The 21,143-nt window shown below is 33.3% G+C and overlaps 1 protein-coding gene across 1 annotated transcript in view; it reads right to left on the minus strand.

Moving 5' to 3' along the window:
• Window positions 1–21,143, minus strand: part of LOC145247298 (mutS protein homolog 4-like) — a 150,557-nt gene that overhangs the window by 84,337 nt on the left and 45,077 nt on the right. The window contains exons 8-10 of the mRNA XM_080108920.1: window positions 19,321–19,442; window positions 12,664–12,807; window positions 8,812–9,083 (exon numbers count right to left, since the gene is read on the minus strand). Coding sequence (XP_079965046.1) covers window positions 8,812–9,083; window positions 12,664–12,807; window positions 19,321–19,442 — 538 coding nt within the window. The remainder of the gene's footprint in view (window positions 1–8,811; window positions 9,084–12,663; window positions 12,808–19,320; window positions 19,443–21,143) is intronic.

Below are 21,143 nucleotides of genomic sequence, written 5' to 3' on the forward strand. Positions count from 1 at the left end.
AAGAAACAGACTTTTATTAGAAGATAAGATTATGTAGAAATAGGAAGTGTCCACTAGAACTAAATATTAGAATTTAAGCTAATGTGTTCAAGAAATAATGCTATGACGCTATGAGTGTTTAGTCTGAAGAAAGCCAAATGTGCTTTTCAGCGCTTTCATTCCATTCCTCCCCCAGACAACGGGTGGAGGAAATTTTGGTATCATACAATCGTCAGTGTATTTTATTTACCGCCTCTTCAGGAGATTAGACACAAGGTCAGGTCAGATTTGAAAAAGCACTAGAAGTGCACTCTGAATGACAAAAAATGCCTGAGCAATCCTGTTGGCTTTTCCCAGAAGGGCGCCTCAGGTAATTAGCAATAAATTAACATTTTTCCCAAGAGAGAAGCTAAAGCCTGGGAGGGTGAACCTCCTAGGACTAAATAGAACCATACTCCATCCTAATAGCAACTAGGTCATTGATTGTTTAGGACATATCCTCGGCTAGTACAAACAACACCAATTTAATCTGTACCAGGTTAATGTATACTATATATAATACTATTGTATCTGTAATTCATAAAATTGGGAACTCTCATCATAATAATGGTGCTGGTGTTTTTAATTGCTTTAACTATTAAAGCCACAATTAAATAGGGAGAAAGAAATTAACACACACCCAACTACCAACATGTCGGCAAGACTTCAGGTGTTTACGTGATGTGCCACTATACAGATATTTACTGAAGATAAAGAATTCTCAACAATATTGTAACACATGTGAAGAAAATAAAATTTGACAGAAGATTATATATATATATATATATACTTTTTTTTTTAGGGAATTAGATCTGGAGTCTAAAGAGCAGAATTTATTTTAATGTACTAGTAAATGTATTAATACATTTATTCCTAGACTAACGCAAATTAAAACAGATTTTATAATGGAGATAAAAAGAATATCTGCCTTACACATGACTAAAATGCTAGTTTTATTTTGGTGTCTTTAACTGTCCCCCCTCCTATTTTTGCTGATGAGGAGACAAAATTTTTGTCAAATAATTGTCAATTTAAATAAAATGAACATGGTTTCTGAAATGATCGTACAATCTAGTGGATTTTGTTTGTTTTTCTTTTGAAACTGATCTTTAATTTAAAATTATGAATCGTTTTACTAAGTACATATACATATATATATATATATATATATATATATATATATATATATATCCATTCACGTGAAATCACCTTTTTCTTCACCATATTCCCTCTGCTTCACTTTTTGTTATCAAGTAAGATCTTTGACTTACTTGCAGTTTCATCAAATACTTTTGTATGCAAAATCCGATCCCGCATTTTGCTAATTCCTACCCTATGATGAGAAGGAAAGTATTTCTTTGAAACTCCGCGGATTAAGGACTATCCACTTATTAAGTGTTTCCTTTTCAGATTAAATATGTTTTAAACTCTTTTTCAAAGTGTTTTTTAACATGTTTTATTAACTATTTGCTCTTATATATAGTTTTATTTGTAGTATTCCGAATTTTACTGGGTTTATATATTTGAAAATTCAGTAATCGTTCATATACCAATAAATTTTAAGCCAAAAAAGATGACTTAAACTGTAAGCTACAAAATTACCATATTTCATAATTGAGCATTCATATATTGTTTTAACAAAAACCAAGACATCAAAGAATGGCTTGATAGCAACAAATAGTGTATTTCATCGTTAGTTACAATTGTTTCAAGACTATTCAGACAAATTCAAACATTATGTCATTTGAAAATTTTCACAAGAACATCCATTCTTCAGACTTATTGAATAAAAAACACTTTAACAATAAAATATTATGGAAACCATTTCCCTTATAAGGAAAAAAAAACAAGCGAAAATATTTTACTTATATCTCATCCTTGCAAAGTATTTTTTTTTAAGATTTTATGTATATACATATTTCCCCCAAACCTTGATTGAGAGGAGATTTAAACTTACTGCTATGGTTTCAAATGATCTGAAATAACAGCAAGAGGAGACTTGATTCCAAATATTTCTCATATATTATATCTCCCCTCTTTTGGAAATAGGGTATGATTATGAATATCTCCAGTATCAAATAATCCTTATACACTGTGAAATTTACTTTATGTATGAAAACCAAAAAAGGGAAATATAACATATGAGAAATATTTGGAATCAAGTCTTCCCTTGCTGTTATTTCAGATCATTTGAAACCATAACAGCAAGTTTTAGTCTCCCTTCCATGAAGGTCAGAGGTTTTGGGGAAATATCAGATATTTTGTAATTCATATACAAAACTAGGAAAACAAATGACTATGATTGAAACATTGGTAAAGGTGCAGTATCTCTCCACCTTCCAAAGTCCTTTAAAATTACCACTGTTATAGGTTTTTGAGGGAGTTGAAAATGAAAATAATGTTTAAAATTTCAGAAAACGAGTAATTTCCAAGATATGAAGAAATACTAGTTTCAAAAAATTGGGGGGTCATTTTTCTAAATTAATTTATTGTAAAATGAACACCCACTTTATAGCCACCTTTCTTTTTTTTGGGGGGGGGGGGCATCTGTTATTTTCTAGGGGTGGTGTTTATTTGGTAATTGTAATCTAGTAGACCAACACAAAACCTACCTTAAAAAACTTATTTTCTATAGGTTTTCAGGTGTGTTGAAAACAAATATTACATTTAAATTTTCCGCAAAAAAGTATTTTTCCACGTATTAAGCAATGTAATTCTTTATGTTATAAATGGTTGCCTATGTTCTACACGCAAGTGTGCCTATTTTTGCTTAATAAACGGAAAAATATTTATTTGCAGAAAAGTTAAATGTGATATTCGTTTTCAGCACACCCGAAAACCTATAGAAAACAACTTTTTTAGGGTGGGTTTTGTGTTGGTCTACCATGCCACAATAAACACCACCTCTAATAAAAAATAACAGACCTCCCCCACTAAAAGCCTCTCCCACTAAAAGGTGGCCATAAAGCGGGTGCTCATTTTACATTAAATTAATATAGAAAAGTGCCCTCCACCACCACTTTTTGATAGTATAATTGCTTCATATCTTGGAAACTTCTTCTTTTCTGTAATTTTAAATGTTATTTTGGTTTTCAGCACCCTCGAATTTTAAATGTTATTTTGGTTTTCAGCACCCTCGAATTTTAAATGTTATTTTTGGTTTTCAGCACCCTCGAATATATATATATATATAAGGGGATTAGAACAACAGTCCAAAGAGCAGAGTATATTTTAATTAATACAATTAAAATAAACTGAAACATTGCTCGTTGCAATGCAGATATATAAGCTCGATAGGCATATATATCCTAGAGCTATTTTAATATTACCACTGTTATTAAAATATATATATATATATATATATATATATATAGAGAGAGAGAGAGAGAGAGATAGATAGATAGATAGATAGATAGATAGATAGATATAGATATATATAGATATAGATATATATTATCCAAATACTTGATTAACAGTGAAATGTAACGCATATAACCAGACAATAAAGAACTATATCTCTCCATCAATGAGACCATATAAGATAACAGACACAAAAATAGCAAACAATGAACTAAGTATGACTGATTACACATAAACATTCTTCTTATTTCACAAAGAAACAGCTTTGATAAAGAAATTCCAATAAAATATTTTTACCATAACAATACTAGGTTTTGATGGTGCCGAAATATATAAAAGTGAATAGTTTTAGAGACAGTTTGATTGCTTGAAAGATGAAAACAAAGGATAGTTTACAAAACCATAATATTATTATTAGTTTTTTTAATGCAAGAGGGATTTCTACCGAGAAGTACCCAAAGCATGTTTTACACAAACAATGGAAGGTTTTTGAAGGCACTAAAATGTTCTGTGACCATGCATTTTCAAAACACAAAAATAAATTATAAATATAGGACAATGTAGGACAGTGCAATGATGTATAAGCATTTGTGCAAAAGAAATATAAAGAAAAAAGCCAGCAATCAATAATATGATTACTCTTAAGATTGAATAGTTTATGATACTAGCAATTTTTTGGTAGTTTGATAGAAACCAAGATATATTGAACACTGTTTGTAGCATATGGGTGCATGCCCATCCAGCCCTCCCTCCAACTCCCCGGTGAGCGTCCAGGCTGCAGCACTGCAAACAAGGACAAACTCCACCACCACCGCCCCAAAGAACCGCCCTCCAAGTCTGACAGCCAGCCCTGAAGTCCACACTGAATGAATACATCTTGTTGAATATATCTTGGCAGAGTCATCCCACGGGGCAGTTGCTTTGTGGCAACCTGCCTGCCATGTCTGATGCCATTGTGGAGAGACACCTGCGATTTGCCGGTCACTGTCTGGGGAACAAGCATGAATTGGTGAGTGATGTACTGCTGTAGACTCTACGGTGAAGATGAGCAGGTGGGGGATGACCTGGATCCACAAACATCCAGCAGGTGGTGTATGGCGCCGGCTGTGGACCTGCGGGTTTGGGGCAGCTGGTAGGGGATAGGAAACTCTGGAGAGGAAGAGTCACATTGGTTCAAGCAAAGGGCCCGTTCTGATGATTATAATGATTGATAGAAACTAGATAGTTTGTTAGTTTGCTCTAATAATACTAGATAGTTTGATAGTTTGTTCTATTAATACCCGATAGTTTGCTCTATTAATACTAGATAGTTTGCTCTATTAAAACTAGATAGTTTGCTCTATTAAAACTAGATAGTTTGCTTTATTAATACTAGATAGTTTGTTCGTTTGCTCTATTAATACTAGATAGTTTGATAGATAGATTGATAGATGGATTGATAGATCACAACTGGATGGTTTGATAGTTTGATAATTTAGTAGTTTGATAGATCAAAACTGAATTTGTAGTTTACAAAACAATCATGTGATTAGTAGTTTGATATGAAAAAAATGGATAGTTTAAGAGACGGTTTGATAGTTTGGTGGATCAAGACTGTATAGTTTGTCAGAAGAAAACAAAGTTTACAATATGCAGTTGAGAAATTAACAGTTATTTATCAGCTGAATTTAATTGAGTTGTTCATTATATCAATTCCAGGATAGTTTGTTTTTTTGAAATCTATGAATTTCATCAGTCTTAAACATACTACATAAGTCAATATTTTGAGCATATAAACTGAACTTTTTACTTAATCCAGTCAGTCCAGATATACATTGTAGTTGACATCTGATCAGCTCAATATTTTGAGCATATAAATTGAACTCTTTACTTAATCCAGTCAGTCCAGATATTCATTGTAGTAGACATCTGATCAGCTCAATATTTTGAGCATATAAACTGAACTTTTTACTTAATCCAGTCAGTCCAGATATTCATTGTAATTGACATCTGATCAATTCAATATTTTGAGCATATAAATTGAACTTTTTACTTAATCCAGTCAGTCCAGATATTCATTGTAATTGACATCTGATCAATTCAATATTTTGAGCATATAAATTGAACTCTTTACTTAATCCAGTCAGTCCAGATATTCATTGTAATTGATATCTGATCAATTCAATATTTTGAGCATATAAATTGAACTTTTTACTTAATCCAGTCAGTCCAGATATTCATTGTAATTGACATCTGATCAGCTCAATATTTTGAGCATATAAATTGAACTTTTTACTTAATCCAGTCAGTCCAGATATTCATTGTAGTTGACATCTGATCAATTCAATATTTTGAGCATATAAATTGAACTTTTTACTTAATCCAGTCAGTCCAGATATTCATTGTAATTGACATCTGATCAATTCAATATTTTGAGCATATAAATTGAACTTTTTACTTAATCCAGTCAGTCCAGATATTCATTGTAATTGACATCTGATCAATTCAATATTTTGAGCATATAAATTGAACTTTTTACTTAATCCAGTCAGTCCAGATATTCATTGTAATTGACATCTGATCAATTCAATATTTTGAGCATATAAATTGAACTTTTTACTTAATCCAGTCAGTCCAGATATTCATTGTAATTGACATCTGATCAATTCAATATTTTGAGCATATAAATTGAACTCTTTACTTAATCCAGTCAGTCCAGATATTCATTGTAATTGACATCTGATCAATTCAATATTTTGAGCATATAAATTGAACTTTTTACTTAATCCAGTCAGTCCAGATATTCATTGTAATTGACATCTGATCAGCTCAATATTTTGAGCATATAAATTGAACTTTTTACTTAATCCAGTCAGTCCAGATATTCAGTGTAGTTGACATCTGATCAATTCAATATTTTGAGCATATAAATTGAACTCTTTACTTAATCCAGTCAGTCCAGATATTCATTGTAATTGACATCTGATCAATTCAATATTTTGAGCATATAAATTGAACTTTTTACTTAATCCAGTCAGTCCAGATATTCATTGTAGTTGACATCTGATCAATTCAATATTTTGAGCATATAAACTGAACTTTTTACTTAATCCAGTCAGTCCAGATATTCATTGAAGTTGACATCTGATCAATTCAATATTTTGAGCATATAAATTGAACTTTTTACTTAATCCAGTCAGTCCAGATATTCATTGTAATTGACATCTGATCAGCTCAATATTTTGAGCATATAAGTTGAACTCTTTACTTAATCCAGTCAGTCCAGATATTCATTGAAGTTGACGTCTGTTATCAACTCAATATTTTGAGCGGCTTTTTTACTATATGAACTGATTCCTTTAATTAATCCACCTCAGGTACACTGCTCTCATTCCACACATATTCATGATATTTTAGAGGCTGTGACTTAAATCCCTTGCAAAAGAAGTTTAGATAATTAACTCATAATTAAGATAATTAAATGCTAAAAAGATATGGAACACATAGTTTAATAGTTTGATGGACCTAAACTAAATAGCTTAATACTTTGATAGAAGATAACAGGACAGTTCATAATATCAGTTCAGTTCAAAATTATTTTGTCCGTTTTGTAGATGGGGAATTTTAAACCCTTGTAATTTATTTTATGCACATTACTGTTAGTTAAACATGAGCAATGTAAAACTTATTTTTTCAAATTATTAAAACATCATTCATATTTCTTTTTGCAATATTTTCACCCATGTTGACCTGAAAACAACCTTTTTTCAGTGAAGAGAAAGGGAGTCATCTCAAATCACGATAATGTTTATTCTCAATGCCTACTTAGACACTATCTTTGAGTGTCTAAGGCCTCTCTGTACAGGAGTTTGCCAGAAAAACCTGGCATGAGGATACTTATCCCTAGAAGTAAACCCTGACTAAATATTCAAAATCACATAGTATTCGCTGCCCAAATAAGATTTCCTCACTATGGCTAACCCACATTAGCTTTTACGAGGAATGGTGCACCTTCTCCAAGTGATGTTACCTCAAGTAATAGCACGAACCTGGATACTCCACCAGACTAGATAAATTCTTGTCCTGGAATCCAGTAAGACCAAGGGACCAAAACGTAAGATATACTAAAATATATAAAAATGGTTAATTGGGGAGAGGAAAATTATGTTCTCAAATTCTTTACTAACTTTGTGTTTGAGAGATAAAGAACTTTCATGGAACATTCGAATGTCTATGTATTTCATATAGAGTTCAAGTGTTAGCCTCAGGTTGTGGGACCCTTGATTTCTGAGAACTTTGACGGAAGTAAAATAAAACAAAAACATCGCTACTGATAAAAAAATCTTCTAGGAGAATTTGATTGCAAAATTTTGCTTCATCCTACATATTCTGACATAGTGCCCTTGGATTCTCACTTATACTAAGGATTACAAAACAGTTTACATGGTATTAGATGGATATCATGAGTAGAGATTGAACATGAGTTAGATTCATATTTCACACCAGAACTGAAAGAATTTTACATACAAGGCATTTATAAGCTCATTGGTAAACAGAATCAAGTTATAAAGAGCAAACGTCGTTATCGTTATGGATAAAAATTTTCAAAAACACTGTTTTACATTTTCAAGATGAGCAAAGACTTTTAATATCGGTATCTTTTTGATGGTTTAATATATACAAACTGGATAATTTAATTGATGAATCAAAACTGGATAGTTAAAAAAAAAAAGAAAACAGGACTAAATTATACTCTCCATTAATAAATCCCAATTTTCTTATAATAAAATTACTAAACCTATGTACTTAAAACTCTAACTGTTCTGAAACTACTACAAAACTCCATTTTTTCTTCATCTCCCCTAAACCCGACTCCAAATCTAAAATATACCCAACAGAATCTATAATTGATTTCCTACTCAAAGAGATTTTTATATGCTATATTGGACGCATCTGTTTACCCATTTGAACTGAACGCATCTTGGTTCTCTCTACCCACCCCACCACCACCACATGTCACGGAAGATTGCTGATTTCTTAAGCCAGTTCTGACCTTGAGACACATGCAAATCACCAGCCATCAATGCACAACAACTTTTTAGACACGCTCAATTATTAATTGCCTCTCCCCCCCCCACATTTTTCTTTTTTATTTCCCCCCCTCCCCATCTCTTGCTCTGTCTTATATTTATAACTTTATAAAATTTTAACTTAATTTATATCTGTATTTTCCTTTTTTATTACTTTTTTCTCTAGTGTCTTTCCCCGACCTTTCCTTTCCCTTCTTTTCCCTCCTCCCCTCTCTATCCCTTACTTCCACTCTTCTGGCTTTTAATAAAACAATATCTTTTCTGACTTGACAAAACTATCATATTTCTTTGGTTAATTTACTAGTATAAAAAATTGGACAGTTTTAACAAGCATAATAAAAATAAATAAAAATATTCTTCTAACCTTAGAATAAGCTTTCAAAAGTGTATTCTCTGAATGTTTGAGAGCCTGTTGCAAAGGGTTGACCATTTCCAAGATGTGTTTTAAATGTATCATGTTGGCGATCTTATTTTCAGCAGTTTTTATTGTCTCTTGTTTCGGAAGCTGGACACAGAGCGAGAGAAGATGATCAATGTCCAGAAATCTTTTCAAGACGGACTGTAGACTGTAGAACAGTTCCTCATTTTCAGTAAATTCACAAACTACTGATTGCCGCAACGTTATAGTCTCTACATCTGAGAGAATACAAATGATAATAATTAAAAAAAGACATACGTGAAGATTATAAAAATAAACGCAAATCTATATATTTATAAAAGTGAAATGGTGTGTGTATTTCCTTACCAAACTACTCTGTCAATTTTCAGTCTACAGACTCGAGATTTGACACAAAGGATATTGAGATTTTTAAGCAGTTTTTAGCCAGAAATTTAGCTGTCAAGGTGTCAAAGTTAAACGATTTGCCCTTTGAAAACTCTACCAAACTTTTGGGTCTAAACACTTGAAATTTTAGATGTAGGTTACCTGGACATGAGTCAAACTTTTTAATATATATATATATATATATATATTTATTTAATTTAAATAAAAAGATCAAAGAAACAAAAAAAACGGGCAGGTGGAATTGTTACAATTTCCTTAAGGCCTTATCGTCTGACCCTCTAAGAGGAAACGTCAGAATGATAAATTAAAACCGATGGTTGGTTTTCTGTTTTATACAGTGCTAGGTCGAACTATCATCTCAATATCATTGAGGTGTTAGTCATTAATAACTCTCGACCTAGCCTGTGTAGACAAAAGATTTTGAAACATCAGTTGGAAATATTTACTGATTTAAAACCACCTGAACAGTGAGAATTATATATATATATATATATTTTTTTTTTTCTCTCACTGGTTTTCCAACTGAAACCAATTTCCCTCTTTCCTCATTCGATTCTTAGCTTTTAATTTATCATTCTGACGTTTCCTCTTAGAGGGTCAGACGATAAGGCCTTAAGGAAATTTTAACAATTCCACCTGCCCGTTTTTTTTTGTTTCTTTGATTTAAATTAAATTATGTTTCCTCTGAAATTTCTCCTTCCATTTTGCTGTACCAAGAATTTACTTATAGATATAGATATATATATATTTATATATATATATATATATATATATATATATATATATATATATATATATAAAGCTGAATGTCTCTGTATGTGTGTGTGTGTGTGTGTGTGTGTGTGCGTGTGTCACAAATAGGCTCCTATATGGTTGACTATTTTAAAAAACTAATTACATATAATGATAGAAGATGTATCGAGACACAGGAATGGGTAGGTTTGATCCGGCAGAACAGTGGTTCATTAAAACTGTAGGGTCTGCGTTCGCGTCTGGTCCACAAAGTATGGAAATAAAAAATTTAAAAAAAAAACGTTTACAAGTGTTTTTGATATAGATGTACATAAGAATACTTTGATAAGTATGTTTTAACTTAAATAGGGATGGTATACTAAAATTGTGGGGTCTGCGTTCGCAGCTGGCCTCCATAGAATGGAAATATGCACAAACTTTAATAAAGACTTTTCATATCTATCTGCGTAAGTATACTTTGATAATTATTTTCAGTTTGAAGAAATATGGTATAATAAAATTATGGGGTGTTCGTTCGCGCCTGATCTCCATAGAATGGAAATATGATCCACAGAATATTGCGATAAGTGTTTCAGTGTGAACAGGTATGGTATAATAAATTATGGGGTTTATCTATTTTATTTTTACTTTCATCATATTTTGCTTTGGTTTTGATACCCCCAAATTCGAAGCTATCTCATTACAACCCTTCTTTTTCATAACCTATCATACTTTCATAAATCAAAGTCCATTTTCTGTAGGCTGATTTTGAACCCAGTCAATGACGGATACTTTTGCTACTATATATATATATATATATATATATATATAATTGTTTTGGGGTACTAATCACCCCTATTTGAATACTACGGGGAATCAACCAGTCCTATGTATACCACTGGTCTCAGAGACTAAATGGAGACATTCATACCATGTTTAACCGCATGCTACGAACACGTTCCTCTCATACGACTTTAGTGGCTCCTGTATTCTTTATGATAAATACATATTATATTTTATACACTTTACACTACTTGTGGTTTCTTTCATTTGTGACACCTAGCACGGGTCTACAACAATAATATAAATAAAGATTTGTTATCTTTATTTGGGAACGACCCTGGAATTCTGAAGAACTTCTATTGGAGACAAAAGATGACAGTTAGAATAGATGAAGAGTGAAGAAACATTAATAAGAAGAGGAGTTTGCCAAGGGTGTGTTTTATCAGTTTTAAATAAGGACACCAATAACTTTACTCCTGAATTAGTTTGCATAAAGGTAGTTCATGACAGGCTGTAACTGGTTTGGATCAATTTGAATAAGTAAATTGAAAGGATAACAAGCCACACATATGTGGCCCCCTTCTGGTGCTGCATGTGAGATGACGCCACAAAAAATAGTGAAGAAATGATGACTGTGAGAAGTGTGAAGGGCCAACATTGCCTTCACATTTTCACCAAGTTTCAGAAAAATCTAAAATGGGGCAAAAGTTATGGGGTAAAACATGTCATTTTTTGCAATTTTGGGGCATTTGAAACCTCTCTTGAGCACCTTGGAATGCCGAATTCCAGTGAAAATGGACAAATAGTGCAATTTCACGCCTTAAGACATGTATATTTGAATTCAGAACCATAGACAACCACTATATAGATATACATATCAAGTTTTTGAGTAATATGAAAAAGAGATTGTCGGACTGACTTCCTCATCTTGGTTGTTATAGTCACAACGTTTCGGCGGTTTTGCCCTCCAGCCTTCATCCGGTGTTTTGTATCGAACTAACGGTTCCCCAGTTCGATACAAAACACCTAATGAAGGCTGGAGGGCAAAACGGCCGAAACGTTGTGACTATAACAACCAAGATGAGGAAGTCAGTCCGACAATCTCAATAAATAAAAACATCTCATCTCAAAAATATAGACAATTACTAATGAAAAAGAGCTCCAAAAAGGCATATTTTTAGCCCTAAAAGTTTCAGAGGTATGTGAACCAGAATTTTGCCAGGGTCACTCATACTGAATTTATATTAAGAACAATGACCTCCACATTTTGGCCAAGTTTAAGGAAAATCTAATGGATGGATCAAATGCTATGAAGCAAAAAGTGTCATTTTTGGGTATTTTGGGACATTTTTTACTTCTTTTGAGCCCATGGGGATGCCGAATCCCAGTGTAAATCAATAACAGTGCAGTTTCGGGCCTTAACACATGTATATTTGAGTTGACCACGGTGAAAAACCACTATATAGTCAGATATATCAAGTTTTTGTTGAGAAATATGAAAAACAAGCCACAAAAAGGAGCATTTTTAGCACTAAAAGTTCCCGGGGACGCAAACCAGAATTTTGCCAGGATAACCCATACTGGATTTATATTAAGAACAATGGGCTCCACATTTTGGCCAAGTTTCAGAAAAATCTAATGGATGAATCAAAAGTTATGGGGAAAAATGTGTAATTTGAGACCATTTTGGGACATTTTTGTCCTTTTTAAAGCCCCTGGGGACGCAATGGGAATTTTCGCAAAAAAAAAATTTTTTTACTGTGCACAACTATTAAATGAAATACAATTTGTGGCAAAATTTCAGGAAAAACTAATGGACAGTTATCTGGCAATCGTCCGGAATAACGGACGCACGGATGCCACTGAAAACATAGGTCTCTCTCTGATAAATCAGGGAACCAAAAATGCAATACGAACCTGAGGGAGGTTGTAAAATATTAGCTCTCATCATGCGTCCACCACCAGAAGTTTTGCAATAATTCATTATTCCAAAGAGTGTATGTTCACTTTTGGCATCCCGAAGATTTTGCACCAATTCTAAGTTCTTTGCTGTGGTCACATCTGAAAAGAAAAGAACGAAAAGATGGTGATTTCAGAGTTTCTTTTTCTTTTCTTTAATTTTCATCTGAAATCTAAAATAAAAGTATACACCTAATGTATATCACTCTAAAAATATTAAAAACATATATATATATATATATATATATATATATATACATACATACATACATAAAGTTGAGTTTTTTTCACTCTTACACAGATATTAACAGCCTATTTTTTCTATTTAACAATCATTAAAATAAACTTTTTAATATACTCAGTCATGGATATGCGAGCGGTTACATGAAAGAAAAATAATTTGTATATTCCTTTGAAAAATGAGCATTAATTTATTCATTATTCATTTTTTACATGGTGGTCACCACTTATCAAGGCCCGGAAGCCACTCAGGGATAAGGGTTATTGCAAGTACAGTACGTTAATGTGGAGATTTAATGAAGTGTTTACTTAAGAGGGCGGTTCATTAGGAATTTGTTAACGTTGAACTTGAAGACATCCAAGTTGTAGTCAGGTGGGAAGCAGGCAGACGGAACAGAGTTCCATAGGCGTGCAGTTCTAAGAAAGAAGCTTTGTTCATGGAATCCACGTTTTGATTTAGGCACAGATAAAGAGTGGGGAAAATTTTTCACAGTGGATTCAGCTAGACAGGTGTTTTTTTTGAAAGATTGGCAAGGGGGGACCAGAGAATGGAGTTCAGACGAGCACCTGCCATGGAAACAACGATAAAACAAGGATAGGCTCACAACGTCTCTGTGGGAGAGAGGTTGCAGGGTAGAGAAAAGGGCATCCCCCCACTAAGCCACAAAGTCTATTTTGTACTCTGTCAAGGCAAGATAGGCTGTTTTTAGCAGCTCCTGCCCAGATATGGCAACAGTATTCCATCCTTGGACGTACTTGGCCTTTATATAGATAGAGAATTTCATCAGTAGTGAGATATCCTCTGGAGCGGTAGAAGGATCCCACCATCTTTCCAGCAACCTCGGCAACAGACCTGATGCACGTGTTCCATCTCAGATCAGGAGCAAAGTTCATGGTTTCTTATAAGCTGATTGGTTCCATTTCACTATTACGCTGAATTCTATTTATGCATAGTCTTTACATTCTGCATAATTGAGTAGAATTTAAAATGAAGACATTCTAGCACACGCAAATATCTTTATCTCTCTCTCTCTCTCTCTCTCTCTCTCTATGTTTGTGTGTGCGTGTGTGTGTGTGTGTATAAGTTGTATATATTGGTTTCCTAGATGTAAATACAATGAAACCTGTGCGATTATTAAAAAGTGCTCAATGGAGGACAGAGGTAGTATATAGGCTGTTTATTACGCAAACATTATTGGTTACATATGTGCGTATATGTTTCATGTGGAATCCTAATTGAAAGAGGCCACCTCATCAAACCAAAAAGGAGATGTTAATGAAAAGAGAATCAAAGTTACATTCGTTTTTTATAAAATATATTCAAGTGTGGTTTATGCTCTGAAAGGAAGCGGGGATTTATAGTTTATGAATGTGGACAGTAGAGGTTTTAAAGGGAGGTGTGGTGAAGAAAGGGAGTCAGGGCTGGAGAGGTTAAGAAGAGGGCAGTACAGTCCCATGTATTCAAGCTGTCGTAGCAAAGAGGTATTGGTTTCATTTTAGCTTGGCAGTTTTCTATTGGCCTAAGTTTTTGCTTTGATCTGAAGTAATACTATACCCTCACTGTTTCTGCTTTCCTATCTCAAGTCTTTATGGCTGGTTTTTCTTTTCTGATGGTGACTTCCTTATTCATCTATTTTATTGATAAGCTCTATTTATTTATTTAAATTCTTGCTTTTTTAGAGGTTCGTTTGTTTCTTATTTTTTATTTATTTATTTATTTGTTTCAAAATAAAATATATGAACAAATATACAGGCTTATTTATATGATTTAAATGAAAGTGGTATACTGGGAGTTATATTTTCCACTCTAACTTGGTGTCCAAAGCAATTACACAAGCAAAGGTCTCATATCTATATATAAACTTAACTTCGATGGTCTGGTCTGACTTTACGCTGCATAGTCAGCTCATGATTGCGCTTCCATTTATCTGGAGTCACGCAAGTAAGGTCTAGCCGAAGGCTCAAAACCCACTGCCATACAACATCTAGCTTCTTACACAGCAACCTACCCCTTACCCCTCGTAATAATTGAGATGGCTTTAGATGTTAAGATTGAGATTGAAGTAATATCATACTCTCATCGTTGTTGCTATCCTATCTTTATGGCTGGTTTTTCTTTTCTGAGGTGACTTCCTTATTCATCTATTTTATTGATAAGCTCTATTTGTTTATTTATTTATTTTGATTCGTGCTTTTTCATCAGTTCATTTGTTTCTCGTTTTTTATTTATTTATTTATTTAAAAAAAAAACATTCGTGGACATGGTCAACTTCACAGTCAGTGAACAAATATACAGGCTTATTTATATGACTTAAATAAAGGTGGTATACTGGGAGTTATACCTTCCACTCTAACTTGGTGTTAAAAGCAATTACACAAGCAAAAGTTTTCATATCAATATATAAACTTAATTTCGATGGTCTGGTCTGACTTGATGCTGCATAGTCACCTCATCATTGCCCTTCCATTTATCTGGAGTCACGCAAGTAAGGCCTGGGTGAGGGCTCGAAACCCACTGCCATACAACATCTAGGGTTTTACGCAGCAACCTTAACCCTTAACCGTCATAATAATTGAATGGCTTTCAATGCTAAGATTGAGAGTTACACTTCTGAATTTATTTATTTGAATTCTTCTGGCTGTTCTTATCTTGAGTGCACGGAATTTTGAACGGAACCTTTTATTTATTTCATGGGGGTAGCATGATTGTACAGAGAACACATTGTGCATTGGTTAGAGTACTAAGAAAAATTCAGTAGTAAAGTGATATCCTCGTAAAGGTTGACTAAAAAATACAAGTCCAAATTACTTATGGGCTCTATCCAATCTAAATAATACAGATTGAGAGTTCTCTGAACGTTTCATAAGCTGTTTTGACACTGATGATAGAATTTTGTTTGCGGCTACCTCTAGCACTCTGTGTATCTCCTAGGTCATAAAAAGTTTTTTTTTTTTGTTTTTTTTACACGGTGGTCACCACTTATCAAGGCCCGGAAGCCACTCATGGATAAGGGTTATTGCAAGTACAGTACGTTAGTGTGGAGATTTACTGAAGTATTTACTTAAGAGGTCGGTTCATTAGGAATTTGTTAACGTTGGACTTAAAGACATCCAAGTTGTAGTCAGGTGGGAAGCAGGCAGATGGAACAGAGTTCCACAGGCGTGCATCAAAAACAAAATGCAGTTCACAAATCACTGGATGTTTTCTTACACAGCAAACAAATTGTAACTGATGCGCGTTAGCAGCAAGAGTCACATGACATGCATGCAAATGACCAAGTCAGTGCGTGATGTGACGTCAAACAAAGTAAGAGAAGAGAGAAAGTAAAGCGGAGAAAAAAATGTACTACATGGCAAGGATCGGAAAAAGCATGTGCCGGTGTGAGAGGGACGTGTGGCCTCCATGGTGATATGAGAGACTTTTAAGCCTGTGTTGTTACGGCAGGGTTTTGTTAATTACATGGCAGATGAGATGAACTAAGAGACTTTTAAAACAAGACGTAATGCATGATTTTGGAAAGTACTATGAATAAATGCCTTTTATTTCAACTGAAAAAGCTGAGTCGAATTTCTTTTCTTTTTCTTTGTTTCTCTGTGAGACTCTTTCATATACATGTTGGGTCCGAGTGTTAAAATATAATGACACTGTCGAAGAAGAATACCGACAATGTTATACTAACCCCTAATAATTGGGGTGATAAGATTGGGAATTCCTTATAATTTTCGTAAGCTGCTTTAACACTAATGATAGAAATTTGTTTGTGGCTACCTCCAACACTCAATATATCCCATAGGTCGTAAAAAAAAGTTGCTTCAGTCAAAAATGGTGCAGTTCACAAATCACTTATCTCCTTTTTTTTTTTCTTCTATCTTTGACTCGGGATTTATTTTCTTTTCACTGTAGGAAGATAGGACACAAAGTTGGAAGGTGGAGAGAATAAGCCAGCACTTTAGAACTGGGGCCCTCTAGCCTCTTAAAAATTACCTAAGCAGTCTAGTCAACATTCTCTAGTAGGGTCATCTTAAGCAGTTAACTCCCTTCCAAAGAGGAAAAGATAAAGCATGAGAGGGTGGATTTTCTATGATTACCCAGGACTAATATTACAGCTCGGCAGATAAGAGGCCACTGAATTGGCCTTGTCTCTGTCAGACTGATTGTCAAGAATAGATTCTTGATTGGTATAAACCAGTCTGAAGTTCTTCTTTGACTCTCTTAAGTTAGTAGACTCCATAAAATAATCTCAGTTAATTCTTTTTAATTAATTAATCATAATCAGTTATTTTTTTTAATTAATTAATAATAATAATAATCTGTTAATTCTTTTAATTAATTATAATAATTAGTTAAACAATTAATCATAATAACCAATTAATTTTTTAAAAATTAATTAATCATAATAATTAGTTATTTTTTTAATTAATTAATAATAATGATTAATTAATTCTTTTTAATTAATGTGAATACAGATAATTCATCGGCTTACCGTTTTTTCATGTGGAAATTTCTGCTTCGAAATGAAGTCAACATGTCAAAGGAAGCGACACAAAAAAACAGGAAGTTGAGATAGGATACGGTTGTGGAAGTGATAAGTGGTAGAAATAGTCTTGATTTATCTTATCATTGTAATAAAAGAGCACGTCTTTGCTTAGCATGTAGAACTTTGATGTAAACAAAATGGTGGATGGAAATCGACTGAAAGCTTACGATTCCAAATCAACCGAATGAGAGGAGAAAGAATGCGGCATCAGAAGTTGTCTCTGCCGTGAAGGCGTCAAAGGTTGGTATAATGTTCGGATTTCTATTACTTCGATCTTATAGTTTTGTATACATTCAAGTCATGATTGTTGAGTTCCTTTGACCTCATCCCCCTACCGTCGATATCTCACTAATCGTAATTTTGCACGTGTTGCTTTAATGCAAATTATTATGATTGATAAGTATTGAAAATATTTGAGGATTTTGCTTCTGTTTCTGAATTTTTGAGATGAGGATTTGTTTTTAATATTATTTGGATTCTTCGGACTACTGTTCTCATCTTGAATGCTGGAACACGATTATTCAAACTTATCGATCACGTGTGACCAAAGTGCTTTTCCATCCATAAAAGATGGCCTTATTGAAAGTTTACAGTAGCATTTTAGCACTCAAAGGGTTAAGATCAGTACCGAAAACATATACTAGGATACTGTGGTGGATGTAATGTGACTTAACATATTGCTGCCATAAAAGATTCCAGTTTTTTAAATCTTGATATGAGAACAAGCGAGTGTATATGCTGGAACAAAATTATCAATCACATGTGTTCATTACTATGTTCTTTCGCTCCCTACTACGGGCACCATCATTTTAAGTGAAATGATATCATTTCTTGACCATAACTCAGCAGGTTTTCCTAATAATTACATAAATGCATTGACCCGAATGATTAGGCAACTTTTACTTTACCACAATTTTCAATATTAATGTAGTTCTTCACCCCCACCACAACCACCAACAGCACATTAGTAAGAGAAACGATGTCATTTCCGGAATATGATTCCATAGTTATTCCATATTTTTGGAATATGACATTGTGGGAGATTGCATAGTGACCCCCAAAATGGACATCCATCTTTTCTATTTGAATACTCACCAGCCAAAGAAACAGAAACCCGTTAGACATGAATCACATGGTTTCACTGACTTCTGCTAAAGTCACCTCTGACTATTAAGGTCTTACTTAAGCTTTTCCATTCAAGCAACAGCCTTAGCTATGCAACAGAGTGCAAATGCACGTATGCAAACACTGAGCCGTACACAAAATAACATTGTCGTTAAGGAAAAGGAAAAAGACTATAAAAAGGAGGAACAGATCACAATAGAGACATGGGTGATGCCACAGCTATAACGAAAAGTGACACGTCGAAGGAGAAGGAGGAAATAAATGTTGTTGTTACAAAAAAAGGAGTCAAGTTATTACTTGTCCTATATTCTTTGCGATGTTCTCTGCTACAACGTGTTTGGTTTCGAGTTTCTACACGTTAACATATTAAGGACAATGTTACAGTTATGTAACAAGCAGTAATAAGTCCGAGTAAGTAGTTCCTGTAAATTTCTGCAACTATATATCCAAACAAGTGTCCCAACTTATTACAAAAATAAAAGTAATTTTAACAATGTTGGAAATTCTCATTTTATGAAAGAAAAAAAAAAAACATCTTCAAATGAAAATTGGCATTTGTGCTGGCCTATAAAGTTTCAAATGGAAGATTTCATTTTTTTTTTTTATACACAAATATAAAAATTTCGCCCTTCCTACCTCTCCCACATACACTACAAAACTGGTAGAGAGAAAGAAATGGAGCAAAGCAAAATAGAATACTTGACATACTAACCTATCATGGTTGTATTTTCACTTCCTTTAAAAACCACTTTTAAAGAGGAAGGGGCATATATTATGTTTTGAATAAATTCAACATATTTCAGTAGAGCTGATGCAGTGGCTAGGCAGTAATACCTGAAATGTATGACAGAAATTGATAGCATAAAATGAAATCAGTAAAATATAGTACAAGTTGAAATAAGCAAACTAGTGTATATAAAAAAATTAAATAAACAAAAATTGATAATACTCAGAATCAGGAGAAAAAATTCAGAACATAAAATAAAATCAGCAAAACAATGGATTACACAAATTAAAATCAGCAAAATAATTTATAACACAAATTAAAATCAGCAAAATAAAAGAAATTAAAATCAAAATATAACACAAGCTGAAATAAGCAAAACATTTGATGATGGAAATTAAAATAAGTACAATTAATAACAGAAATTAAAATTAGTAAAATTTAAAATCAGCAAAATAATTGATAACAGAAATTAAAATCAGCAAAACAATTTAAAACAGAAATTAAAATCAGCAAAATAAATCATATTAGAAATTAAAATCAGCAAAATAAATCATATTAGAAATTAAAATCAGCAAAATAAATCATATTAGAAATTAAAATCAGTAAATAACTGAAATTAAGATTAAGATTTAAAATTAGCCAAATAATTGATAAAACAAAATCAAAATTCAGCAATTAACAGAAATGAAAATCATTAACAAATTGATAAAACAAAGTAAAAATCTTTAAATAAGTAAAAATTTAAAATCAGCAAAAAAATTTAAAATCAGCAAAAAAATTTAAAATCAGCATAATAATTGATAAAAGAAATTCAAATTAGCAAATATAAATGACAAAGAACATTCTATAAAGAGACACACTTTCAAAGAGATGGAATCACTGACTTGACAGTAGATCCGATATTAAAACATATGTGAAATTTATAAAATTATTGTATCAGAGAGGTATTAAAAAATGGTAAACGTAGTCCTATAATAGAATGTGACAAATGGGACAAATGGCAAGATAACAGAAGCGATAACTAGCTGACAGTTTACTCGTCTCTAGGGTCAGATAGTAAAATGTACCTATTGCCTGCATCTCACAGATTTAGCATTGGTAAGTGATTGCTGGAAATTTGTTTTTTAATAATTCAATTCGCATGTCGCCAGATCAGAAGCACATCTGGAATGGAGCTGCTAAAAACAGCCTATCCTGCCTTGACAGAGTACAAAATAGACTTTGTGGCTTAGTGGGGGATGCCCTTTTCTCTTCCCTGCAACCTCTCTCCCACAAAAGAGACGTTGCGAGCCTGTCTCTTTTTTATTGTTATTTCCATGGCAAGTGCACGTCTGAGCTCCATTCTCTGATCCCCCCCTCACCAATCTTTCATGAAAAACACCTGACTAGCTGAAACCACTGTCAATAATTTTCCCCACTCTTTATCCGTGCCTAAATCAAAATGTAGATTCCATGAGCAAAGCTTCTTTCTTAGAGCTGCACGCCTGTGGAACTCTCTGCCACTTGCCTGTTTCCCTCCTGACTTCAACTTGGATGTCTTCAAGTCCAACACAAACAAATTCCTGATGAACCGCCCCCTTAAGTAATAACACTTTATCAAATCTCCAATACTAACTATTACTATGATACTATCCCATTGATTACTGTACACACAATAACCCTTATCCCCGAGTGGCTTCTGGGCCTTGATAAGTGGTGACCTCCATGTAAAAAAAAAAAAAAAAAAAAGGAATCGTCCGTTGCCTACAACCCCGAGCAAAAGCAATATGTAGCAGTCCATATCAAGAGGAGATGGACAGTTTAAGAGA

This window comes from Euprymna scolopes, chromosome 25, assembly GCF_053919585.1.
Source record: "Euprymna scolopes isolate OS-2025 chromosome 25, ASM5391958v1, whole genome shotgun sequence".
Lineage (NCBI taxonomy): Eukaryota > Metazoa > Mollusca > Cephalopoda > Sepiida > Sepiolidae > Euprymna > Euprymna scolopes.